Source organism: Trichoderma virens (genome assembly GCF_000170995.1).
Source record: "Trichoderma virens Gv29-8 chromosome Unknown TRIVIscaffold_57, whole genome shotgun sequence".
NCBI classification, from domain to species: domain Eukaryota; kingdom Fungi; phylum Ascomycota; class Sordariomycetes; order Hypocreales; family Hypocreaceae; genus Trichoderma; species Trichoderma virens.
The window spans coordinates 20421-46678 of NW_014013692.1; the positions used below are offsets into that span (position 1 = coordinate 20421).

At 42.9% G+C, this 26258-nt stretch overlaps 10 protein-coding genes across 10 annotated transcripts; 5 read left to right on the forward strand and 5 right to left on the reverse strand.

The window, feature by feature from the left end:
* Positions 1-196: 196 nt before the first annotated feature.
* TRIVIDRAFT_191847 (uncharacterized protein) lies at positions 197-1807 on the forward strand (the record flags this gene model as incomplete). The annotated part of the gene is made up of 5 exons (XM_014100614.1): positions 197-215; positions 1044-1075; positions 1136-1479; positions 1533-1610; positions 1663-1807. 5 exons carry the CDS (start codon positions 197-199, stop codon positions 1805-1807), a joined length of 618 nt encoding a protein of 205 aa, XP_013956089.1.
* A 462-nt stretch (positions 1808-2269) lies between these two features.
* TRIVIDRAFT_222639 (uncharacterized protein) lies at positions 2270-3052 on the reverse strand (the record flags this gene model as incomplete). Its single annotated transcript, XM_014100615.1, has 1 exon — positions 2270-3052. One exon carries the CDS (start codon positions 3050-3052, stop codon positions 2270-2272), a length of 783 nt encoding a protein of 260 aa, XP_013956090.1.
* Positions 3053-4103: 1051 nt separating this feature from the next.
* On the forward strand, positions 4104-5613 carry TRIVIDRAFT_53420 (uncharacterized protein; the record flags this gene model as incomplete). Its single annotated transcript, XM_014100616.1, has 5 exons — positions 4104-4185; positions 4235-4530; positions 4583-4817; positions 4871-5330; positions 5385-5613. 5 exons carry the CDS (start codon positions 4104-4106, stop codon positions 5611-5613), a joined length of 1302 nt encoding a protein of 433 aa, XP_013956091.1.
* A 2217-nt stretch (positions 5614-7830) lies between these two features.
* Positions 7831-8619, forward strand: TRIVIDRAFT_70901 (polysaccharide lyase family 7 protein; the record flags this gene model as incomplete). The annotated part of the gene is made up of 2 exons (XM_014100623.1): positions 7831-8268; positions 8329-8619. 2 exons carry the CDS (start codon positions 7831-7833, stop codon positions 8617-8619), a joined length of 729 nt encoding a protein of 242 aa, XP_013956098.1.
* Positions 8620-10128: 1509 nt separating this feature from the next.
* On the reverse strand, positions 10129-11374 carry TRIVIDRAFT_191851 (uncharacterized protein; the record flags this gene model as incomplete). The annotated part of the gene is made up of 7 exons (XM_014100617.1): positions 10129-10200; positions 10266-10501; positions 10552-10609; positions 10731-10946; positions 10978-11153; positions 11183-11255; positions 11330-11374. The coding sequence occupies 7 exons, from the start codon at positions 11372-11374 to the stop codon at positions 10129-10131; spliced, it is 876 nt and encodes a 291-aa protein (XP_013956092.1).
* A 2760-nt stretch (positions 11375-14134) lies between these two features.
* Positions 14135-14977, reverse strand: TRIVIDRAFT_70903 (uncharacterized protein; the record flags this gene model as incomplete). Its single annotated transcript, XM_014100618.1, has 2 exons — positions 14135-14624; positions 14958-14977. The coding sequence occupies 2 exons, from the start codon at positions 14975-14977 to the stop codon at positions 14135-14137; spliced, it is 510 nt and encodes a 169-aa protein (XP_013956093.1).
* Positions 14978-16324: 1347 nt separating this feature from the next.
* TRIVIDRAFT_222643 (uncharacterized protein) lies at positions 16325-16918 on the forward strand (the record flags this gene model as incomplete). Its single annotated transcript, XM_014100619.1, has 3 exons — positions 16325-16602; positions 16699-16814; positions 16878-16918. The coding sequence occupies 3 exons, from the start codon at positions 16325-16327 to the stop codon at positions 16916-16918; spliced, it is 435 nt and encodes a 144-aa protein (XP_013956094.1).
* A 1097-nt stretch (positions 16919-18015) lies between these two features.
* TRIVIDRAFT_230786 (glycoside hydrolase family 72 protein) lies at positions 18016-19767 on the forward strand (the record flags this gene model as incomplete). Its single annotated transcript, XM_014100620.1, has 3 exons — positions 18016-18096; positions 18157-18997; positions 19061-19767. The coding sequence occupies 3 exons, from the start codon at positions 18016-18018 to the stop codon at positions 19738-19740; spliced, it is 1602 nt and encodes a 533-aa protein (XP_013956095.1).
* A 1679-nt stretch (positions 19768-21446) lies between these two features.
* TRIVIDRAFT_201627 (uncharacterized protein) lies at positions 21447-22679 on the reverse strand (the record flags this gene model as incomplete). Its single annotated transcript, XM_014100621.1, has 1 exon — positions 21447-22679. The coding sequence occupies one exon, from the start codon at positions 22677-22679 to the stop codon at positions 21447-21449; it is 1233 nt and encodes a 410-aa protein (XP_013956096.1).
* Positions 22680-23001: 322 nt separating this feature from the next.
* TRIVIDRAFT_201628 (uncharacterized protein) lies at positions 23002-23568 on the reverse strand (the record flags this gene model as incomplete). The annotated part of the gene is made up of 1 exon (XM_014100622.1): positions 23002-23568. One exon carries the CDS (start codon positions 23566-23568, stop codon positions 23002-23004), a length of 567 nt encoding a protein of 188 aa, XP_013956097.1.
* Positions 23569-26258: the final 2690 nt, after the last annotated feature.

A 26258-nucleotide genomic window follows, 5' to 3' on the forward strand; every position in this document is an offset into this window, starting at 1 on the left:
AATACGCTATGGCAATACGGTAGAGCAGTAAATGACAGTCGGCGAGGCATAACCCTTGCTGCAGCTGACGCTATGTATTTTCACAAATGAAATAAAAGCTGAATTTTGAGGCATCGATGTAGCACTTGGTGACTGAGAATGTGAATGAGACAGGACAGATGAAATTCGTTTGTTTTAATTAGAGGTGAACTTGTAAATGCATCAAATCCCACGAAGTAGGTACTTTTGCGACTCGGAAATCGCTTCCTCAGGTACTAACGGAGGAGCGTTTTTCAGCCTCTCTGATAGTACTCTGTATTCTGTATACTGCACAACTGATTTCTTTCAAGCGCTAGTTCAATTATTTTGTGCTTCAATTTCCCCCAAGCAGGTATTTTTGTCTTATGCCATCAATCCCTGGCAAATCAATTAGTCGCTTTCAAGGTTTTGTGTTTCTGTATTTCCAGATCGATTAACGATAGCGGATCCGTGAGTCTTTGATCGGAAGCACACTACGACTTTATCGGTCTGATGCACTGATACAATGCTGTTGTTATGAAGCCGCCTCCAGATTCAGACGATAACAACTTTATCGATATTTTAAATAACTGACTGCGCGTTGTTTAAACTAGGGGAGTTTGCCTCAGCATCGAGCATTGCATTGCATCTTGGTCAATCTCTGGACGATGTGCTGATATCACAGCATTATCCAGGCTACGAGGTGTTACATAAACAGTATATCTATTTTACCCTTTTATAATATACCTTTGTATTATGATTCCTAAAAGACCGTACTTAACATAGTAGTCGAGATTCTTTGCCAGACAAATAGTAAGCTTGAGGTCAGTTACCCAGAATATTAAATGCTGTTTATGGCTGTTGTTTGGGCTTTACAAGTGGGTTTGAGAAAGAAGCTGTATTCATATCATGATGACAAGATGAAGTCTCTATTATTCTAATAATCTTTTGAGCGTTTAGATCACCAAAGACGAGCTTTTGAATCCCATTAAGCAAGACAGTGTAGAAAATAAACCCCGATACGTCCGAAAATGATTCCCTCAAAGGATATATTTGGAACTATGGAGCATTACCTCCCGTTAGTTTATCTTACTGCAGTCTATTGTACATGTCACTAACATCAAATGGGCCTGATAAGACATGGGAAGACCCCAACTTCATCCATCCTGACACTAAAGCGAAAGGTGACAATGACCCGCTGGGTATCTGTGAGATTGGGGAAAGGGTGGGATATCCAGGAGAGATCAGGCAGGTGAAGGTTCTTGGCATTCTGGCTCTTCTTGATGGCGAGGATACGGATTGGAAGACTATTGCCATTGATATTAAAGACCCTTTAGCGTCTGAGTTCAATGACATCGAAGACATCGAGGTTCACATGCCTGGACTTTTCCGCGCAACAAAAGAGTGGTTTCGCATTTACAAGATGCCAGATGGAAAGCCCGCAAACAAGTTTTCTTTTGACGAGGGGTGCAAGAATAAGGCGTCTGTGTTCCTTCTGAACCTTCCTGTTCCCCTTTGACACTAACTTTCGTCAGCTATGCTACACAAGTTATCGAGAAATGCTCTGATGCTTGGCGTCAACTGATATCGACTCACGAAAACGGAATTGCCGAGTATGTATTACCAAAATATAGGGTATATAGTGGATAAAAGCTAATCTTGTAGCACGAATACGACTATGGGGGAGTCATCTGGCCATGTAACCCATATTGCCCAGGATCTAATTCTTGATTTACCAACTCAACAACAGTCATCTCCAGGCTCAAATGAGAGCTCCATGGATAAGTGGTACTTCATCAATGAGGCTTAACGTAGGCCTCTTACTATAGGAAGAATTGAAATCTAAGATCTAGATTTTTCTGCCATGCCCAACACAGCAACAGTGAAAATTAATCATTGTGTCGGGCCAGTGAATTTACAAAGCTGAAACTAATCATTGACATAGTTCCCATACGAGCTTCAAAGGTGGCAGTTCTGAGCTGTACAAGAGATTTTGCTATGGAACCGCTATAGAATATCTCAATGGAATTATTTGTCGCCGAGAGTGGAGGCAATAAAAACCTTTCCCAAGGATCAATCTCTAATCTTGCATTTCCCAATTAGCACAATGCGTGATATATGCCGGATATAGCTGCATACTGGAGGTGTGAAGCCATCTATCCAACGCACGCAATCCTCCCATAATGGCAACCAGTATGACAAGAGACACTAGCACGCTCGCTGTCCCATAAATATACGAATGGAATCGGCGGAGGCTGTTCAACTCCGCCACTCAAGTAGAAATTGTTGTGAGGCACCCACAGAATCCATCTTCTATTCCCTGTAAAACTTGGCAGCCAACTATGCCTACGGAAGCGCTGTGAGTAATATCCCACGACATGCCAAGGACTGCAGTACCGAGCACGTTAGCCAGGAACGTTCCCAAAGGAAATGATGAAACCTTTCCATTGAGGTATAACGAGAGGTAAAACCTGGCTAGACATCCAACGGGAGCGAATACAAGCGCAGAGGCCTTCTCACTCCAATTTATGTCCGGTGGCATTATGGATAATACGGTAACACCAACCCAGCTGCCCCATGCAAGAACAACAAGGACCCTGTCCAAGAACTTTCGAATAAGACGAAAAGGGAGAGGCGGGATACACTTTTCCGTACCGATAGCTAAATGTGCGCCATGATGTAGAGCTGATAAGGTCAAGCAGACCGTAGTGATGATGACTGCTAGCATTGCTATGAATGAGTAACTTCCAGATTGTTGTGTGGTGGGCAATTCAAATTCATTGTCTGATAGAGCCAACAATACATCTCTTATGAAGGTTGAATAGCTTGTAAAGCTGCCGCAGAATCCGGTTGTGAATCCAATATAAAGTGGGATTGTCTTTTTGGTAGATAGTTGTGCTTTTTTCGCCTCGCTTAGATCCATAACAGTCGTAGAAGAGCTCGATCCACTTTCTTCGTCCATCTCTGATCTTCTTGCTCGAGCCAATTGTTCGTCGTATGTTGCTGTGCCCCATTCATGGCGGAAGAGCATGCGATCTTCGGCAAGAAAAGCCATGATGAAACTCCCTCCTGTTCACTGCCAGCTCCTCTAGATTTACCCAAGCCTCAGGCATGTCGTAGGGTTCTTCATTCAGCGACTCATTCTCATTCTGGCCCTCAGCTGGGCGGCTTGTTCATTTAACTGAGGTTGTATAGCTTCCAGCCGAGCTATAGGGAGATTACAGAGCCATTCTCATCAATCGGAAGAGGTATCATAAAGCTCGATACGCAATGACTTAAATCGAACAGTTGTTCTAGAAAGAATTCTAAACAAGCTGCTTAAGGTGCAAATGCTCGACTGGTTTGTTTATTCGCGAATTTCGAGTTTCGTTGTCTTGTGAAGCTTCAACTTCCGTGGTATAGAATAAAAGACTGGGAATGAAACAAAGCATCAAGGATAAGTGCGACTGTTAATGGCTTGGTTTGAAGAACTTGCGCACTAATACCGACAAACTCGAAAGAAAGGCAGTACAGGTAGTGTCTTGTTTCCATGGCGGAGGGTTGCCTTGGTAGGCCGATGCTCGGTCTTTCGATCATCGGATTAAATGTCTCTTAACCCGGATCAGGTTGCCGCAAAGCAGCAGACATCATCCCAATCAAACTAATCAGTAGCCGAAAGGCGGGCATATTTGCTTGGCCTGGAGAGAAAGGGAGGGAAAGAGGCCTGCCTCCTTTTCCTGCCTCCCAAACACTGCAATTCGGAATCTATCTTTTGGCCGAGAAGAAAATGCCCAGTACTGCAACAAGCTTTCTATAACCAGTATATCCGATTTTAGTGAGGAGCTATTACAACCTTGTATATTCTTTTACTGAAAATAGGCAAGGGGATCTTCTTTCTGCTTAAGGCCTTAATAAGGTGGTGCTGAGACAGGCCGGGTATAGCGGATATACTACAGGCAGTGGGTAACTGCTTTGCTGCTGCAGCAATGACCAGAAGTTGGTGACGTCATGTAAAAGTTAAATTATAACTTGCTATATGTACTCAGTGCATTGCCTGACCACAAGAATAGATCATTTTGATATCCAAATACGACAATACTACAATTTATGCAAGTACAAAGGCCGTCATGATTGAATCGATCAAGGCAGCAGAACGACTCGATTCCCGGGGGAAGCCAACTGTGCAAGTAGCAGTCACCACATCCCATGGTACGTGATTCAAAGACGGCGCGCAAGTGATTCCAACTCATGCTACAAGGTACCTTTTACTCCCTTGTTCCATCGGGCGCATCGACTGGAAAACATGAAGCTCTAGAGCTTAGAGATGGCGATATGTCGCGATATGGTGGGATGGGTACCACCCGAGCCGTCGCCCACGTTGAGACTTTACTGGGACCAGCTCTGGTTGAGCAAAAATTCGACCCAAAGACACAATTGAAGGAAATCGACAAATTTATGAAAGAGCTGGATGGCACTGCTGATAAGTCTAGGCTTGGAGCAAATGCCATCCTCGGAATTAGCATGGCATGCGCCAGAGCGGGCGCTGCGGCCAAGGTGTGTCATTGAAACTCTCTCTTCAGCTATGAATGCTTACACTTACGTGTAGGGTGTCCCCTTGTATGAGTTCATACGACAGGAAGCTGGACTTGAAGGCCCATATGTTGTTCCAGTTCCGTTCCTCAATGTTTTGAACGGAGGGGTTCACTCTGGAAATACCATGGCGTTCCAAGAACTTATGATTGCTCCTACTGGAGCCGAATCTTTTGCAGAGGGGATCCGTTTGGCTGTGGATGTCTACTCTGCACTTAAAGCAATTATTGCAGACCGTTTTGGTGCTCCAGGTGAGAGAATAGAATATACATATTGGAACAAACTTGGCTAATATATCACCCAGCAACTGGTATTGGTGATGAGGGTGGGTTCGCACCTCCGATCTCGTCTTTGGAGGATGGACTTGACTTGATGGTAGCGGCCGTTGAGAAAGCGGGGCATACAGGACGCATCAAATTTGCCTGTGACCCTGCATCTTCGGAGTTTTTTGATAAAGAATCGGGCTCATATGACCTTTCTTTTAAAGACAAAACATCGAATGACGTTCGTGCTTCAAAAGACATGCAACAGCTATATAAAGCTATTATTGCAAAATACGGCCTTGTTTTACTTGAAGACCCGTTTGCGGAAGATGACTGGTCAAGCTGGACAGAATTCAATCGCGACTGTACAATTGAACTGGTTGGAGACGACCTGCTTTGTACGAATGTGGAGCGCATGAAACTTGCTTCGGAGAAAAGAGCATGCAACGCATTATTATTGAAACTCAATCAAATAGGCACAGTATCAGAAGCTATAGAAGCGTGAGTCATATCTTGTGTCGAATTGGAACAAAAAAGCTGATAGGTCACTTATAGCGCTAACTATGCTTTCGAGCTGGGATGGCGTGTTTTTGTGTCGCACCGATCTGGGGAGACAACAGATGACTTTATCGCTGACCTGGTAGTAGGGCTTGGAACAAGTCATATTAAGTCAGGAGCTCCAGCTCGCGGGGAAAGAATCGCCAAATACAATCGACTTCTTGATATCGAAGCTGACTTGAAAGAGCAGCTTAAGCATGTGGTTTATGCAGGTCCCAGCTTTTAATTGGATGCACCTCTGGATGTATAACTATTTAATTTAGTATTAATATGCAATGAATGGTTTTTTGTTCCAGTATATTTAGCTAGCAGAGAGCATGTGCTTAAGAACGTATAAAAACCCTTTCTTAGGTTTTTCTGCAGGCGGATTTAGAACAGAGAGCAGGCGGACACTATTTTACAAGCGGCTTTATTTCTAGTACCTAGGTAGCTAACAGTCCTATGTCTACTGTTTTTAGGAGGCAATAGTGGCCGAAAGTAACTTGGAAATCTATGCTACAACTAGCAATTAAACGCCAGTGTCAACTGGCAAAGCAGCCTGGCAAAACACTGCCCAAAATGAAAATTACTAATACTTTTTTTCCGCTTAGTAAAAAAAAATATACAATGAATATATATTTTGCTAGGGGTTTACTTATTTAAGTACTGTTGAATTAGTATATAAAAGGCTTTGAACTTATATAAATATATTAATAAATGTATATTTTTTTATAATATATAAAATACTTTAATTATTTAAAATTATTATTTTTATTTAATTAACTGTTATAGATTAACTAAGCCCAGAGCTCTTTGATTCAGTGTATCCGGAACCTTCGGATTATACGGAAGAAATTCTGTTGACGTCCCGTTAATGCTGAGGCCATATCCTATTTTATTGGTGGGATTATCAGATTATATGACATTAAGAATGGTGGCGGGATAAATTAGAAAAGACGCTATACACCCATTTGGAAAATGCGTTGTTGTTTTTTAAGAGCGAGACCCTAAATGACACCAAGTTGTAGATCACTAATAAGGATACCCCAGCTATACGAGAGGATATAACTAGGTATATTATTTCATGTCGCAGTAAGGAAGCAAATCTTAGTGGGCCCTAATGTTACGAGAAGGAAAAGCCTACTGAAACGAAATACACTGTTTCAGGAAGGTCCCTAATGTTACGAGAAGGAAGAGCCTACTGAAACAAAATACACTGCTTCAGGAAGGTCGAAACCTGTAATTTTTTAGCTAGTACTAATAGCTTTAGGTCAAAATGCGTTCTTCAGCTGCCATTATTGTCCTCAGTGCCGGCTAAGCTCTTGCTAGGTTTATAAAGTGCATGAGCAGCAATACCCCCGGCGACCAGTTTCCAATTCCGCAGCACAACGTTACATATCAAATTGGCAGCGTAGTCTACACATGTGACTTTCTCGCCGAAGATTGCGGGTAGATAACCGTTAGTTCCTGGCAGACGACTTTCATAACGTACAAAAACTTGTCAAATGGTAAGTCGCAGAGGACCGCTTTCTGGATTACATCAGATGGATGGTATAACATCAACGCTAATGGGCAGCATGCATTTTGTTGCGGGGTGAAGTTATCTAGTAAAGATGGAGGTCAATGCTCTATTTCTCAGTAGATGTCATACTGAACGTGAGTGCGCTCAACCTCGGAATTGCCGCTACGTGCATAAGCCTATCGTGCTTTCTTGTTAGACAATTATGTGGATTGAAGTCCTACGGGTTTTCAAGCTTGTTTCCCTCCTGCCGTAGAGTGAGAAATCTCCTTGTCTCGCACCTCTTTAGCCTCGTGCGCACAAATAAGCAATTACTAGCAAAGCTGCGTGTCAAGTGCTTGCTGCCTTCAGAGCCTATCATAAATGAATCCTTCACGTTCAACATATTGAAAGGTTATCTGGGGCGAATTACCTCCCTGACGTTGTGAAGGATTCTATGAGGTTAGTAACAGCAATAGCTAGGTGATAATGCCAATAGAATACGTGAACAATCAATAATATATATTCTGGGTTTTGATATAGGGTAGTGCTAGCTCTTCATCCAGCCAGGAGCGTACCACGAGTTAACGCGTTTCACAGTACCCTGCTATTGGGCCCCTAGATTGTCAATAGTCCCGCTACAAGGTTTCATTGGCACCAGGGGTGACCCCGGTGTGGTTCATGTGGAAAGACTTTTTCCGATTGTGTGGCCTTGCTCATTGGTGTATAAATTAGAACTTGGCTCCATGGGGCGATCTGCCGGAGGCTTTTCGGTGGTCAGTGAACCTCCCTCCTCGCCCCCGCATAAGCGTGGAACGTCGTGGGGGGGAAAGGCTGGAATCAATTCTACAAGCTCAATCCGTTGCTTCTATAAGTGTATAAAGGTTAATGCCGCCCTCGTGAAAGAGCGGTATCTATCTCATCAAACCAACTTTTGCTCGGTCTAACCTTCGTTCCACTGTCATAATGCTCATCCCAAAGTCTAATATGGCCATTGTTGCCATTACCCTTTTTTTCTCAGCTGCTTCCGCCTTGAACCCATCCTGTGCTCCCGGTGGCAATTTTGACCTCAGCAAATTCGTTCTTCAGTTGCCAAGCGGCAGCACCAACAATCCAGATCAAATCCCCGCCTCACGCCTCGAGGGTTGCGGTGGCTACCAAGATCCTGGCCACCATTACTTCTTCACCGAGTCTGGTGATGGTGCCATGGTCATGAAGGCTCCTGGAGGAGGAAAATGTGCTACCTTCCCGGGTGCACCGCGCTGCCGCTCCGAATTTGGCGAGACTAATTCATGGAGCTCTAGTGCTCCAACCAACCGCTTGACGGCTGATCTCCTCGTCACCAGTGGTAGCAGCATCTGCATTGGCCAGGTGTTCCAGTCAAACTCCAACAACAAGCCTCTCGTAAGTCGTGTGAACAAACCACTATGCATCAATCATCAATTATGTTGCTAACAAATCCAGGCTGAGGTTTACTATAGCAGCAATGGCCAAATCACAGTCGGTGTTGAGTTTGTTGCAACCGGGGGCCAGGGCCAGGACTTGAACAAGATTGGCACTGTCTCTCCTGGCAGCCGATTTCATTATGAGATGCGCTTTGAGAGTGGTACGCTCCAATTCTCTCTTAACGGTGGAGCATTTAAGACCCTGAAGCAATACTTCACTACAGACAGGGCCTTTTTCAAGATGGGCAACTATAATCAAGGTGGCGACGACTCTGATATTCATGTCTTCGGTCTCACTGTTCAGCACTAGATATGCCCCGTTCAATAAAAGAACTAGAGCTAAACTAAGTGGAAACACAGTACTCAGCCGTTAAAGAATTACATAAAGTATACTGTTATGAACCAGCAGCCCATTAGCGCCTTTTTTTTTATTAATACTTTTTCTAAAAGTAATATACTTTTTCTTTTATTACGTAATTTAGCAGAAAATATTAAGTAAATTTAACTATTATAATAATAACTCACTATCTAATTACTTTAAATAAATAAAAACAAGTATATATATAATATAAAGCTTACTTAAGCTTACTTACTTAAAAATAAGCCAGTTACTTAAATAGGAAGTGGCTTACTCTGGTTTACTTATATATAAGTAAGCCTAACTACTAATTAAACCGTCGGTCCGTTGTAATTCTAGGGCGCCTACCCTGTAAGCCCATTGTTACAACCATATAGGCGTTGGGTCGTGACAGACACCCTACTGTACTCTATCGGATTTTTACTAAGAGTGGGCTTAGCCTTTAGTGGAACCCAGCCTATTACTATGCAGAATAGTACCTATGTAGCCGTAGCGCCATAGGCTAGCTTAAGCTGCGAGATATAGCTAGCAGGCTGCTTCAGCCTCGAACTCTATGAAGGTGGTAATAAAGGCATTTCCGAAGACTGATCTAATGCAGTGTGAAGCGGCATCGGTGGGGAATAGCAACAATAAGTCAGCGAAAGCCTTCACAGGAGAGGAAGAGGAAGATAACTCGAACCTCTCCTTATGCACTGCTATTTTCCGAGAAAGCAACTTTAGAGACTGGCTTATAACGCTGGTGTTTACTGGGGTTATTATATGCTTCTTTAACCCTACAGCGGCACTCTTATGTCTCTTTAACTCCCGCTTCCCCTTGTGTTCTTATTTTAGGAACATAAGTCCGCAAAATATAAAGGCGGAAACTGGTGCTAGAGTATATGGATTGGAGAATATATTGGAGGACTGGAGCTTGTTAATGCCCCAAACTGACATCCAGGTTACACGTATTCTTTCTGATCGTCTTAAGGTAAACGTTGCTTTAGCTCTCTCTGGTGCCGGAGCTGTTATGTCCGACGTCAGGTCATGTTGCTTTGAATGCGCATTGAAAGAGCTCAGAAGGGAACCTAGAGAAATTAGCCCGCAACGCATCATTAGGGCACGGTTACGTGATCGGGCTTTAACTAGTTGAACACAAATCGTTTCCGTTTAGGAAGTGCTTTTTCATTAAACCTCAATACACAGGTATTTACACAGTACTTGACAGGTCAGAATGAATGTGCACCTACAACACTCGCCAGGCTGGGTCCGATCATCGAGCCGGGTGGATAAGAGAGTATGGGAGTAATAGTTGATCAAAGCAAAGTAACAAGTTATCTAACCCGCTGCCTCCATTATGCCTTTCTGTTCACAGTCCAAGTCATTCATTGCTACACGTCCACCGCTCGAAACTGAGCCGATAGATAGTGCTGGGAGTCAGAGACATACAGCAGAATTCTCCACGCCTCTATCTTTAGACCGATCTTAAAGTATTGATGACCAACCCTCCTGTCGAATAAACTCCTCAATAGTCCAGAAGGGGGCCCCTATCCTAAGCTATTCAATTGCATCATTAGCCAGGAGTTTGGGAAAGTAGTGAAAGTCTTCACGTCAGAACGGACGCTGGGGTCACCGTGATTTGCAAAGTCTCCAATGTATTCGTACATATCGGCGAGCTCCTCCACAACGCCGCTGGGAATCGCATTTTCGATGACCTTGCGATCCAGTGGTGGGAAGCTACATTGTACACAGTGGACCTTGCCCCACAAAGCGGCGTACTCGTTCCAGCTCAAAAAGCCCGAAGCACCAGGAAGGCGTTTCCCGGGTTCAACCTGGGTGAGCGCCTTGACGAACGAGCCTGTAGAGCCCTTTTAGTTGTGCGTTCTCCCAAATTGGTGAGATGCTTACCAGTGTCGTGGCGCGCAATAACTTGCGATACTGGGGCGTCAGGGTTTCCAGGGAGACTCTAGACGTATGTGTTGTCGGGTTGCTACCGCCTGGTTAGTGTTCGATCTTGACATCTCACAGCGACACCAACTATGCGTCACACTTATAATAGTGGGGGTGTGGTGGATTCACCATATTACGCCTCCTAGCGGAGAAAACTTCCAGTTCTCAAGATACAAGGCCACCTGCAAATAGAACCTTTTCTTCTCCAGGGCCGAGTACTTACCCTTTAGGTACTCGACCGCTTCCCATTTAGTATTAAAGTGAAAGCTATACGTATACTTTCCCTTGCTTAATTTCGTAGTGGGAGAGAGCGTTAAGAGCACGAATCTGTTAATGGTCTCCAGAGTCGCAGACTGCGTCAACAATGTTGCGAACTTGCTGCACTTCGAGGTCGTAGGCTAGCACATTGACGGGGCGGCCAGACTCTTGAGCTCGCTTTTGGGACTCTGGATCGGCGACGATTCCCCAGAAGTCAGCAACTCCAAATGCCACAGTTGATCCTGCAAATGCGGCTTTCAAGGAGGCAGCGTCGTTCAAGTTCGCTTTGACAAGTTCGACACCTTAAACAGCCTATGACTGGCTTGCTGACTTGGTTGGATCGCGGTAACGCCACGGACGTGCCAGCCTCCCTCTTGGAGGAACACGTCGGCAATAGAAGCGCCCTTTTGCATCAAAGTTAGCAAGAGTTTTTGCCACCGGTCCTATGCAGGGCCGCCACACTACATCACATTCTCACCTGCTTTCCAGTAATGCCCACCAGCGTGGTAATCTTGTTTGTCATATTGATTTATTAAGAGAAGTTTTAAGATAATTTTCTTATAGAATACTAGAACAAGAAACAATCAGCAGGTATTTGTAGAGGTTCCGTCTTCTCGCCTATACTATTATAAACGCCACTTGAGATTTCTATTAGTAGAAAGATTAAAGAGACATAATATAAGGTCATGAGCTCTTAAAGAATTCCTCCAGATTAAGCATCGCATTAATAAACAGGAGATATCCCACCAACGGTACTAACCATTACATCAATGCGGATCAAATCAAGGCCCCTTACTCGGCGCTTCTGAGTTCAGCTCACTGAAAGAGGAACGGTAGGTTAAGTAAAGGACCTATCATAACCAATCAACATATATCACAACCCCCCCGCATGTTACTCTAATAGCCTATTGCATATTAAATCATTCCCCTAGTTCATAAATGATCTAGACGAAGGTTAGCGGCCAATGCTAACGGCGTCTTATTACTCCGCATATTACACCTCCAATCTATTCCCCGCATCCTTCGTAAATCGCTTTATTATTAAAGTAGTTATGCTACGCCCTTTCTTTAACAATAAGACCTAAGAATATAGACAGAGTGCAACAATTTAGTAGTGATGTTGAACTGAAGATAAGCATCTAGGGGCATATGTTGTTGAAAATCAGCCAGGCATTCTAAGGTAGCGAGAACTCCTTAATTCGAGAAGTTCTGGCGAGATCATTTTATTATAAGGCAGATACAAGTATCATAAAGTGCAGCTTGGTAAATGCAGCCGGAAGAAACTACAAACACACTCATGTATAATCGACCGAGGATTACTCCGATGGAGGCGAAATCATATGCACCTTGGTGCCGATGACCCGACTCTACCGTATGCAACAACTTGGAATTACCATTTGATCCTCTCAACGTTTTGACTATAAGTACCATCACACCGGCACTACTTTCCTCTCGACTCAATTAACAATCCTCATCATTCATCAAAAGAATAGTAAGACAGACGGCTTAGACCCTATACCCTACTTACAAATATGCATTTTTCCACGGTTCTTCTCTCGCTTTTTGTCGGTTTCTCGCTTGCCTCCCCGGCTGCTGATCCCAACCCTGCCGCTGATCCCGGAACCCCGAACCTTCAGCCTCGGAAGTGTCTGACAGCTAAATCACATGGTATGCTTACCTGACCTCTAGGTTCTGCTGGTAGATATTCGTAGCAAATATACTAACTGGTGTCTAGCGGATTGTGTTAGTAAATGTTGCAAACAAGTGGGTTGCAATGGGTATTTATACTGCGATCAGTCTAATGTGAGCCTGCTGTCTTTAGCTATTGGTGTTTTTAAATTAAACTAACTTTATTTAGTGGGATGACTTTGATAACTGCTGCACCTGCCACTGCGTATATGATTAAGGTTTTACTTAATTATAATATACTATAGTGTTAGTACCTATAAGGTAGATTCTACTTATATGAATAAAGTATTAATACTTTACAATTTTCATTATTAGTACTATTTAAGTAGAATGAAGAATGGAAAATAATATTTATATTAACAAGGTATATGTAGTGCAGATATATGAGCCACTCCTGACAAGCCTTGGCAAAAGTACATTACCCGCAGCTCCGACTGCAACTGAACCAGAATTAGATGAAGATATGTCATCATTAATATTGTATGGTACCTGACGCGAGCATGGCGGCAGCAGCGAGTACATGAGTGGAATGTTCACTTTCTTGAGATGTCAAACGCGTTCCATTTTGCTAGCCTCTTCCAATCTGAGTGCAGTGAGTTGGTCACTTTTCGGGACGCTGCCTTCAACCGCATGATGCGCCTTCTTAGAGAACACTTCCCGCCGCCATTGCCCCTGCAGATTGCAGAAGCTAGCATGTGGCCGCGATTGACTCAGGTGCTCCCACACGTTTTAAGTGCTCTAAAAGCCTTCGAGCGAGCATCTCCAAGTATGACTGGCGACATGTTTTTGGCCGAACTGTTATGCGCTGGCCATCATGGGCATTTGCACCGACTTCATGGCCCTAAGCAAACGCCAGGAATGACTGAAGATTCGCGAGATGCAGCAAAAGATACGGAAGCTGTGCTTTGCAAACATCCCTCAGGATAAGGTGACCTATCACAACGAGGTCCGTCTGTACAACAGCTACACGGACTTGGTTTGCAGCCAACATCTGTTATTGCTGTCGGGTTAGGTTTAGGTGGGGCAGATTTATAGTCCTAGTGGACTTAGTCGTTTTTTTCTTTAAGTTTTACTTACTAAAGGCACTATTATAATAATATTCCAATATTATTTTAATTATTTCTAATAGTATAACTAAAGATATAAAAGGGTTAAATAATAGGCTTATAGTAAAGCTATAGTAGGTTTATAGATGGGTGTTGTTGTCAACATCACCGACCCGCTATACAAGACTAGGGAATTTGTTGACGGTGGCTACACCAACAGAGAAATAATCATAAAGCTTGTTTGCAGCCCCGAGCCCGAATACATCACGGGAAGAAGTCAAGGGAAGCAAGCTTGTGCTGAAATTTCCATCCTCCTTATGCCTGGTAGGAGTTCACTTCCTCATTATTTTAAGGCTATCTGAACCTTTTCCAAAGTCCAAGATGGATATTTATTATAGTTAGCTACTGGATATTTCTGTTATGGTTAGTATTTTCTCCATATAAGGTCAAGGAATAGCGTTTCTGCCCGCTCTCTTACCTCCAGTTAACATCTGAAGTGGATAATAACGCCGCTTTAATATCAGCCGTGGCCTGAGCAATTTCAAAATTCAAGGCATTCCTGCAAATTCTGTGCCGGGGGCAGCTGATAAATCCAGTAAACGCCATTGCTGAATACACTGCTGCAATACACCCAACAGCTTATCGAGCCGCTGCCCTGCGTATTTGCTAGGCATGTCGAGAATGCTGTGGTCGTAGATTCTGCGTAGGGAGACCAGGTGAAACTCCATGGTGCTAGCATCTGCGAGTATCTGAAGTTTCTCATGCAAGTTCGGTTGTTGAGTCGGAGCCTTCCATGAGCTTTTGAGGCTTTCCAGGGCCACCTCATACACTTGGATGACGTTGCTGACGACAGAAACAACCAGGAGTAGGCATGGCGAAATATTTGCCCCACCAAATATACTAGAACGTTGGCCTTGAAGCCGCGAAGTAATTTCACACAGTGAGGACACAAGACAGCTAATAGACTCAAACCATTTGTGACCACCTATCTTGTGCATTTCTCGTGGCGGCCTTTCCGTGTTTAGAGCGAATAGTATCCTGGATAATTGTTCATATATTTGCACCAGGCTGCTAGATGACTCAAGTGAATGTGCAGGACTGACGTCAATGATTGAAGGTACAGGGCTCAACATTGGATGCATTTCAATACTTTCCGGTTGCAAGAGCCAGGTGGGGTTATTGGTCGATTCACAGCCAGTTGTTGGCGATTCAGCACTGGAATAACCTGTATCTGGATTTGAGAATGTAGGTCAAATTGGGTTGCGAATCATGGAGTTGTCGAGTAACTCGCATAACGGTGTATCACTACCCACAGACAAGAGTTAGTATGTCAAAGCGGTTCGTTGTGTGGAACTATTGGCTTTCACTTACAGAACTGTCAGACGGGACATGTTGTAGACACTGTTACTCCCCAAAGAGGCATCTTGCCGTGAACCGTGGTCCTTTGGCGTGAAGTCTTTGACGCATGGTGCAGATCCACGGGCTGATCCACGGCGAGGCCGTCCCATCACATGCCTCGGCGAGAAAATACAAGTTTGGCCACTCTGGCGACAGTGTTCGCAAGCCCCGCCGGCTGCAGCCACACAGCGTGTTTTGCGCCGGTGACAATTGTCACACGCTACCCTCAAGACGGGGTACATAGGAGTGCGAGATGGCGGTCACCAGTTGAGATGTGTAAGTAAATAGAACACCAATATGCTCTCATGGGGTAGATAGGCACAATGTCGTGATTAATACCACATCTCTGCCTGTTAATTTTCGTTGCGCCTTCTCCATTATCGACCGGGGCGCTTGCCAGTGCCTATAGTGGAGTGGATACAAGATGTAAAAGGATCAGCATTGACGAATAAGCAAGTCGCATCATGAGAGGTTGGAAACATGCACTGTAACCCTTTGACGAGGCTTGTGAGTTCAATCTCTTTCTGGGACTCTGGAAACGATGGTGGGGTGGTTTGCAGTTTTCCGTCTTCGAGGAATCTGTAACCGACCGGGGGCTGGAATGTGCGACGATGACACATGTTTAGGCTAACCAATTAATCCCAACCCCTGTCATTATAAATGTACTTATTTTTTTCTCAATGCATGCAACACCCTAAACGAAACATGTTGGCTCAATGCAACGGAGTGAAGGCAGTCCTTAGTAAATAACTATATTTTTATGCTTAGGTACTGGAGAATTATTATTGTGGCCGACGGCAAAGATTCCTAAGAACTAGGACCGAAATGGCCCTTTTGTCCATAGCCCGGCTCTTTTGTCACTGGGGTCTCAATCCTTTTCAAGTTGACTTGGCATGGAGCACACTCAATCCATTTGCACCCCAGACAAAATCCGAAATTTTATATTTTGTTGGTTCCGGCTAATAAGCAGGTACTGACTCCGAGGATGCCGCATGCATAACGGAACGGTCGCCTAAACGGTCTAATCGGCTACTTTCATCCAATTGAAAGTTCATCCCACGGCGACTGTTACCTACGTTATCAAAGGTTGGCCATATGCGTTAGACATCTTACCTGTGAGAGTCAAATCAACGCAAACTACGCGAAAGATGTGCTTTATCACATCTTATTTAGAACTCAGAGCCCCTACTAGGCTATCTTTCATAAATATAAGGTGATGACAAAGATACAGAAAGCGACCAGCTGTCACAATATACTCTTTTTTGCATTGCTTGTGGCTGCCGTTGTCGCAGAGTCCCCCCTACTCCTAGAAGCAAGCTGAGCTCAAAGCCTTCTCAAATATGAAGACCGCCTCACTTCTCACCGTTTTCTCGTATTCTTTGGCAGCTGCGGCGCCTCTGGAGGCCCTCGCTGCCAAAGGGCCGTTGATCCAAGATCGCAGCGCGCTTGAACGACGTAACTATTTCGCAAGTTCATGCAGACATTGGAATTTGAATTCATACTACTCAACCTTTCTGAACGCACAATGTTGGAACACTCAGGGGCAGCTAGTTGGTAATGTTTTCGATTTGGATAGTTGCATTGCCAACTATGGGGGTCACTTGGCATATGCTAAGAAGTGAGTTCGCTACCTTTTGAGAGTGGTATAATTCATAGCAAAAAGCGTCTGGCCTGTCGTGCAGTTTGTGTCCACACTAACAATTCGGCTACTTAGTGGAAGATACAGTTTCTCTTGCGACAAGAGAGACTGTGCTATTGTCGATAGTACGTGGTTCCAGTGCAATTGCAAAGGCTACTCGGGAGAGACTGTATTCTCGAAGATTAACCTGAGTAAGTTGACTCACCGATAGTAGGGATGTCCGGGAGGCTTCTGGAAACTAATTCAGTTCACAGATGACATCCTGACTAACGACAATGGAAATCTGAAATGTTAGTCAAATTCCAGCACACTAGCTGAGTGGCGTTTAGCAATGTATATCAGGCAACATGGCCTCTAGATCCTTCCAATAAATTAAAAGAGTAACAACTTATGGTGACCCAAGAAGTGATGCCCTTTTTCACGGATATTCTCGGCTATTTTGCTGCCTTAATCTCGCATTAAGCTGCATGCGACCGTTATTGGATTTGCGCAGCAAGAAAACCCAATTTCAAAATACTGCTATGCCAAGGTTTACTTGCTGTTGGTTCACTTGCTGTTGGTTCAAAACCGCAGCACCTTTGTCGGTGTTCTCATTACTACCCAAACGGTTGCAGGCCCACATTCGGGGCACTTCCCCCTCTAATCAGCCCGAAACCTCACTATGATCTAGCCGTTAGATTGCACAACGTGCCTCTACTGCTCTAGGCTCCGCTTTATCAAGCACTGTTACCTCGTTCTGCACATCACCACCCGCGCGAGCCTCATTGCTGGCTTCCCGCACAGCCCGGACAATTACTACTATGCCCTCTTCAGTCCCGCCATCGGGGGCCGCATCTCTCAGCATTGGGGCGGCCGCCTTTTCTGACCCATAGGACCGTACTCAGAATACTACATTCGGTAACATTTTTAGTAGCAAATTTCGTAGTGTTAACAATGCTGCACAAATGGTCGTACGAAATACAACCTATATGATGCATAGCCAAGAGCTCAAAACGTCCCTAGGCGATGCAGTTGGTTCTCATCGCCAGATAATCTTGCAAGTAGACTATCATCCTGCAGGATCAGCAAACCATTATTAACGGATGCTTGGCATTACGTACCAAGGTACAGTCCATCCTGTAACTCTCATATTGGAGTGATACCGTTAACGTTGAACCTAAGACTGGTCACGGATGGCCGCGTGTCAAGTTCCCCAAGTTTCTTCTTTTTTTGCCTTATAGCTGAGATTAACCCTCTATTCCCCTCTTCGATCAAACATTATCAACTCTTTGCCCCAATTCCACTCCTTTGCGGTTTTTCTAACTGACGTTCTGGGCCATTTGCTCTTATTCTAATTCACTGTCACTCGTTTTCTCTCGCATTTTTCTAGTTTGCCGAAGCTGGGTGTTGAAAATGTTGTTCAAGAGGCTTCTCTGGTCATTTTTCGTCTTGGGGGCCACCGTTGTTGCCGACCTTCCTCCGATTAAAGTCAAGGTGTGTTCCAGAGTCCTGTAACAATATGAACCCAGAAATAAATTCATGACGGTTAATTAGGGGTCGAAATTCTTCTTCGAGAACGGAACGCAATTCTTCATAAAAGGTATAGCATATCAGCAAGATACCGGCGCGGCAGGCGCCACCAGCACAAAGACGACCAAGTGTGTCGATCCTCTATCTGATGAAAAGATCTGTCAGCGAGATATCCCCTTGTTGAAAGAACTCGGGACAAACACTATTCGAACCTACGCCATTGACCCGTCTGCCGATCATTCGGCCTGCATGGAGCTACTGCAAGACGCTGGCATCTACGTGATATCGGACATGGGTGAGCCCAGTCTCTCAATTAACCGTGACAATCCGCAGTGGAACACAAAGCTATTTGAGCGTTATCAAAAAGTTGTTGACGAGCTCGCGAAATATCCTAATGTAATTGGCTTTTTTGCTGGTAATGAAGTTAGCGATAAAAACAATAACACTGATGCCTCAGCCTATGTTAAAGCCGCAGTGAGAGACACAAAGAAATATATCAAGAATCATTCTAACATCAAGCGATGGCTTGGTGTGGGATATGCCGCTAATGACGACAAGGACATTCGAGACGAGATTTCCAGCTACTTTAACTGTGATAAGCAAGAGGATTCTATTGACTTCTGGGGCTATAACATCTACTCTTGGTGCGGGGAGAGCAATATCGATCGCTCAAGCTACAGTAGACATGCCGATTATTTCAAGACCTACTCTGTACCCGTGTTCTTTGCAGAGTATGGTTGCAACGAGCCTGGTGGCGCCGAAGCACGTATTTTCCAGGAAACCAGTGCCCTATACTCGGACAAGATGTCGAGCGTTTTCAGCGGCGGCATTGTTTATATGTACTTCCAAGAAACAAACGACTACGGTAAGCAATATAACTCCAGGCCTCACCTGCCCGTTTTGTGATCCAACTAACCATGGCCCAAAGGACTCGTCCAGGTCAAGGATAGACAAGTCACAAGAATGAAGAACTTTGAGGCATTGAAGAAGCAAGTAGTCAAGGCTGATCCCAAGGGCGTTTTTATGAGTGACTACTCTCCGTCCGGAAAAATGGGTGAATGTCCGGCGCTGTCTAGCAACTGGAGAGCCAGCAAGTCTCTTCCACCAACGCCCGACCAAACCCTCTGCGATTGCATGGTCAAGTCTCTGTCATGCATACCGAAAAAAGACCTGTCTTCTGAAAAGTTTGGTAAAATCTTTGGCTACATCTGTGAAAAGGACAAGGCAGCTTGTGCTGGTATTGACAGAAACACTACAACAGGTGTCTATGGTGCATATAGCATGTGTGATGATAGGGCTAAGCTTGCCTACATCATGGACACCTACTATAAACACCAGAAGAATGGAGCATATGCATGTGACTTTGATGGGGCAGCTAACACCCAATCCCCTGAAAACGATGCTTCTTGCGACGCTGCCATCGCGAAAGCCAGTGCTGAAAATGATAGGGCCGCAACGGCTACGGGGCCTTCGGGTGCAGCATCAACAGGGAAAGATGACGAAAATGCTGCTAGAGCTGTCTCCGTTTCTAACGGTTTGTACCCATTTACAGTTGGCTTTTGTACGATACTCTGGTTCTTCGTTGGTGGTGCTTTAGTTACGGTGTAGACGGTGGCAAAGGCAGTATTTTGCGGACATGGCTCGCTTCTGAACCCTAAACTAATGTAATCCAAAATGGGAAGATACACGTACATCAAAGAGAGAGGCTTCCTTGCAATGAACCACAAAATTGTAGAGCTTGGCATCAAACCAGCACGATAGAAGCTGCAGAACGCCATCGGCGAGATTCTTCTCCATGGCGCGGTTTGATGTATCAGCAGGACTTCCCGGATGGTTCGCATGTGTCCAACACTTACAAGGGTGTTTCATCTTTCAACTGACATGTTTGAAGTCGATTCCAAAGACTGTTCATCAAGTGAAAATACAAATATATAAGGCTGATTTGTAGCCTATGCATCTTCGAGTGTTTCCAGTTCATCGCAACCGACACATTTGTTATAAACTCGTCTTACAATGAAGGTTTTTCAAATCTTATCGTCTATAGCAGGCCTCGCGGCGTTGGTATCGGCTTCTCCCATCCAACAGGCTTCGGATGAAGAGCTTTTGGCCCGTGGCCCGCCCGCTAGCGGATGCTACCCAGCGTAAGAGAAGCGATCTGATATATAAACCTATAGTATAAAACTAACGGATTAAAGTGCTGCTCCTCGATGTTATGTACCTACTCATTACCAGTGTACCAACGGTAAGCCCATCATATAATGCGGCCCTCAGTATTCTCAACAAATAACTGACAGCTGTAGGTTGGATCTGCCAGTTTAACCCAGACAACCAGAAGGCTGGCGGGAATAGCTGTGACCCGCCATGGGGCTATCTTGGCCAGAGCATAAGCCAATTCCCTGGATATTGTTGTTAATAGTCCGGTGGATATTAGGATAGGCATAAATGTGTCAAACTATCTTAAATTAGTTATACAATTGATTCGCCTAAATGACTAGTGAATTCAGTTTTTAAACCAATTGTATCAACCAACTAGAACTCAAATGATGCCATGACAAGCTTTAGTTTTGCAAACATCCAATCTTATTAGTCTAAAGGTCGAATAACTCAGTTGGTTGGAACGACACTCGACTGCACACATAAAGTTCTTACCCTTGGCCAATTTCATTTCATTTTTATTAACTCAGAGTAGATTAAGCCTATCTAGATAGTCATTACGGATATATTATATAGGTTTAGGACTGTAATTGAAAACTAATGCGTCTTGTTGTTGCTGATGCCCCTCCCTACTCTTTCTTTTCTGGTAGGTGAGTAAATCTTCTGCTGCCGTGAGGTCTACACAGCCATATGATACGATATAAATATGTGTCACTATAGTTGCATATTCCTGTCAATCTGACAATCGCAATATCTTTGTCGATTTCCCAAAGTAGGTGTTAAGATGATAACACCCATTCGCTATCGCCAACCCAACAAGTAAGGCTCACCCTCGAGCTCAGATCGTTGTAAAAGGTTCTGTATTGCTACAGCCTCTTACGTTACTTGAAGACAGCTACAATAGGCGATCCGACAACTTCATTAGGGTATTCCTGCTACTATCAAGCGGCCAGAGCGGCATGCTTGTGGGAGTGACCCCCGGTATTATAGTAGTGGATAATAACATGAAAATGCATGCAAACACAAAATGACCGTTCATTGCCATGTTGAGGCAACTTTATTGCTCTAACCACTATTTTGGTCGCATAAAAGTGCAAGGGAGGAAGCAGGACGAGGCTTTCATTAGGCGAAATGCTCAGCTCTTCTTCACCAGTTATGTCTCAATTCTGCCATGGTACGAGCCAGCCAGACTTGCACGACTTGAGCGCGCTTGATTGTTTTAGCTGCTCAGCTCGCTCGCGGTCCCAAAAGACCATACCAAACCACCTCCAAGATTCAAGTGCACTCTTTGCCTGTTCGTAGTCTTGTTGGTTTGCGCTGTCTGGCGGGGGTGCCTTTACTAAGTCACAGCCCCATCTACATGTTTCATGGCCTCGAAGCGCATCCTTCCAAGCCCAGGGCTCGCTGCTCGTACTTGTTTCCACTCTGGAATCGGCAGTACCGAGGTTACTGGACGACTGTTGGCTGCCATGTGAAGGAGACGGTATTGTAAAGCGGTGACTTCCCTTGAACATGTCAAAGAGACCAAAGCTTGCGGATATGTGGCCGCTAAAAACGTCCCATTGACATAAACGGTCGAGTAGAGAGTTGTCTGAATCGAGCATACTCTTCATCTTCTTGGCGAATTCCTCAAGTTCAGGGGCGTAATGCGTATCCCAGAACTGCCAGCGTACGGGAGAGCGCTCGCCGTTCGGGCCTCGCTTCCTCATCTGGTAATCTGCCAGCGATACGAGGAGCTGGCCCAGGAAATGGTCCATATCTGATATCTGCTCTAATTCCCATGTTTGAAAGAGCGAAAAGACCATTCTAACGAATCGGGGATAGTCGAGGGGTCGAGAGTACTTTCCACCATGGATATAAACAATTAGTTGGCGGCGTAGGATCGCTTGTGCAATCCTGCCATGTTCGGTCCGACTTAGACGAGGCTGGGCAGGGGGAAAATTTGCTTGCATTACGTCCAATTCATGCCCGAAATATCGAAAACGGAAATAGACGAAGAGATCGACAAAGAATTGGGCGAGCCGGGTGACATGGGTCAGGGCAACTGCAGTGTCGGCATCCAGCATCGTCACCCATGGCGCGTTAGCGACATGCAAGCGGGCTCTATAGTCTAGGACTGCTGCGTCAACTGCCCGCTCAAGTTCTTCATGGGTATCCTTGTCAAATCGCGACGTTTGTGCGAGTAAGGCAGCGTCCCGAGTTGCAGGCCCGAGAATGTTACTGGCGACGTGGAGGAGCACCCTGGCCTTGGCGGAGAGAAAAGCATGAAGCAAGGTCGGTGACGCACGAATAATGGAGGCCAGGTCGCTAAAGGAGTCGCATGCGGATAAAATTGTAATGAGAACGTCGGTATTGAGAGACTCCAGCGCACACAGCTGGGTGTGCTTATTCATAATGATAGAAGATAGCTGAAGACGTGACTTTGAAGACATGGGCGGCGAGTGTTGCACATTTCAATCATGAATAATATATGGATCAATACACGTATTTATACCCCGCAGTTGAATGGAGTATTTTAAATCGTCTGTGCGCCACTGGGGCGTGGTTGGTTGTGCTACTGTAAGCGATCTAGATTTAAGGTCCGGGTACAAATATATAAGTTGGCTCCTCCATATTCTATTACTACCTAATAGTACCTAGGCTAAGACGGGCTATTCTAGAACACATGCATCGCTTGTATTTGCAGTCTCGCCAGAATGACCATTTAGAACTCATCTAACCTATCCAGCAACAGCCTGTTCGGTCTTGAACGGCAGTGTTCCTGACACCAGGGTTGCGCACCAGCTTGATGATAATGCCCTGGTTGGTGTAAGTGCCGTTCTTGAACTGCGCCTGCTGGTAGCGGGGATCCGTCGTGTTGACTTTCACGCCAATTTGGCCGCCGTTGATATCGCAGCCGTACAGGGCAGCGGCCTTTTTCTCGGGCGTAGCATTTGCGCCGCCATCAATGGTATTTGCAATGTCGTCAAACGTGACACTTGCGGCGTCGTCGCCTATGAGCTTAGCCATGACCCAAGTGCTGCCCTTTGTCGTGACCTGCCACTCAGCGCAGTTGTCGGCATCAGGCAAGGGCATGGACCAGAATTGCGGATTACCTGGCTGAGAGCCGTAGAAGCGTAGGTATCCTGTGACGTAGGTGATTTCTTTCAGCGAAATGTTTTGCGGTGTCGCCCCAGCCTCGTTGTAGCAGATGCGCTTGACGGGCTCCGGTTCAAAACAGAACGCGCTGGTTTGGCTAGCCAGAAAGATGGCGCCGGCAGCAGTAGATAAGGACAGCTTCATCTTTTTTATTCTGCGTGAGGGATCAGAGTAATAAATGGAATGCTGTTGAAAAGTGAATGTAGAAGTGTGCTCTGGATATTTTGCGGTTGGATTGGGTGCATGTGTTTGTCGAACTTATATAGCAATTCAGTAATAGTCCACAACTTACAATGAACACCAGGCCTATAGTTTCACTATCTTCAACCATGCATCTACCATATACGTGTCTATATTTACTGTGGCCTGATATTAGCCATGAATGATACTACTACAAATAGCACATGCTGGGGTGCCAAAGCCACGAAATGCAAGCTGCATGCTTAACCTGTAGAAGGCGTCTGTTTTTCCATAGTAGACAGATCATTTTCTTTTCTGCTTGTGAGGGTCACACTGCCTTTGGATAAGAGCCTTGTTCGGTCGCATACGCGGTGAAGCCGGCGATCCCACGGTGGTGTACAAATCCTATGCTAGTATACACACGGGTTTGGTTTAAGACCTCATTGGCTGGAACGCAGATTGGGGGCTGACGGCGACATACACACGATCCCCACATGGGTTTATTCCTACGGCTCCTCTAGCCACGCTAAGATCTGCTTATTCATATGCTTATGGAAACAAAGACAAGGAACTGAGTTGTTCAATGGTATTCTCGGGCGTTGCCTAAACAGACAGGCGCCCCGCCTGCGCAGGCTCTTTACATCTGATTTGGTCCACTGCCTTGGAGTTTTCGGCGGCATTGCATATGATATTCGGGCACATAAAGGTACAACCATCAAAATTTGATATTCCTTCCAAAATGCAAGTGTCGCTATGGCGCAAGCAAAAAAAAATCAAAAAAAAAAAAAAAATTCAATTGGCCTAGGATTCCAAAAGTTTCCGACCTCACCGAGAAGAATTCCATGCAATATAGAACTATGGCAGGAATAATGATAATGTAATATCGCAGATATATATAAACAGATTACACCACAAATGTGTGGACTATAACCACACGCGGCTCGATTATCCTACTCGGGTAGCAGGGCCTCCTCAAAGCCAAAGTTGGGCTTCGTCTTCGCGAGTTGCCCGTTGCCGTGATGTTGTTCTCTTTTGCTCTCACGGCTGCAATTTTAGCAGGAGCTGAGGCATCAGAGGCATCATGGAGAGCTTTGGGTAGCAAAGGCTTGTTCAAGGGCTATCCAAAGGTCTTTCAAAATATACCACCTGTAAGTATACTAATGTTCCTTCTACTATTTCACGTTGCTGATGAAGTTCTAGAACCCTCCGGCATACATAGTGGATAACACAGACAACTTGAGCGGTCAAGCACCAATCAATGGTAAGTATATACTCATTCCTTTTATAAAAGCTTACTTTAATATATTAAAGGCTTTTTATATATTAAATAATTATATAAAGTTTTAAATTTTTTTAATAAAATTTATAAATAATATAATAATTTTTATAAAATTTTTAATAAATTATTAATAATAATTAATTAATTTTTAAAAGCTTTTTATTTTTTTAATATTATTTATTTTTTTTTATAAATTAATATTTTATAATTATTATATTATTTATATAATATATTTTTTATATTTTTTTAAAGTTTTAAAAAAAATAAAATATTATTTAAATATATAATAATAAATTAATTAATAAATTTTTATAAAATAAAATTTATTATTTATAAAAAGATTATAAATATATTAATTAATTTAAAAAATATAATTAAATATTTAAATAATTTATATTATATTTAAAATATAATTTTTAATTTATTTTTTATTTTAATTTATATAATATTATATATTTTTTTAAAGTTAAATATAATAAATTATTATACTTTAATTAATTAATTTTTAATTTTTAATATAAATAATAATAATAAAAAAATTTCTTTTATAATTTTATTAAATTATTATTAATTAATAATAAATGAAAGTTTTTTATTTTTTTTAAAAATAAATATTATTAAAAATTTAAATAAAATTTTAAATTTATAAATATATTTTTAAATTTTTTATTTTTTATTTTTTAATTTTTTTTTAAAATATAATAAATTTTTTATTTTTTAAAATATAATAAATTTAATTTTTTTTTAAAATATAATAAATTTTTTTTTTATTAAATTATAAATTTTAGAAAATTTAAAAAGCTTTTTATTAATTAAATTAATTTAATAATTTTAATAATTATATTTTAATAATTTAATTTTAAAATTTTTATAAAATATTTTTTTAAATTAATAATATTTAATTAAAACTTTAAATAGTTATTTTTTTAAAAAGTTTTTATTATTATTTAATATTTTAGTTTTAATTTATTAAAATATATTATAACCTAACTCTTAAAGTTGCAATAATAGGCTAATAGGTTAGTTTAGACTAAATTAACTTTAATCTTTTAACTAATTAAAAGGGGATTAAAATATAACTTTTTAATTTAATAAAAGATTAATAAAACATTTATTAATTTAAATATAAATTAACACTTAGATTATTAATTTAACTTAAAGCAACTGGGTATATAAATTTACATTTTTACGTTTATTTAAATAACTTAAATAGTTAATTATTAATATAATAATTAGATTAAATTTAATTACTATATTTATTAATTATATAATATTAATAAAATAATATTTATATTTAATTTAACTGCTTTATTAATATAAACCTAAAATTTAAAGGTTTATTTTTTAAAAATAGCTAATCTATATTAATATATAG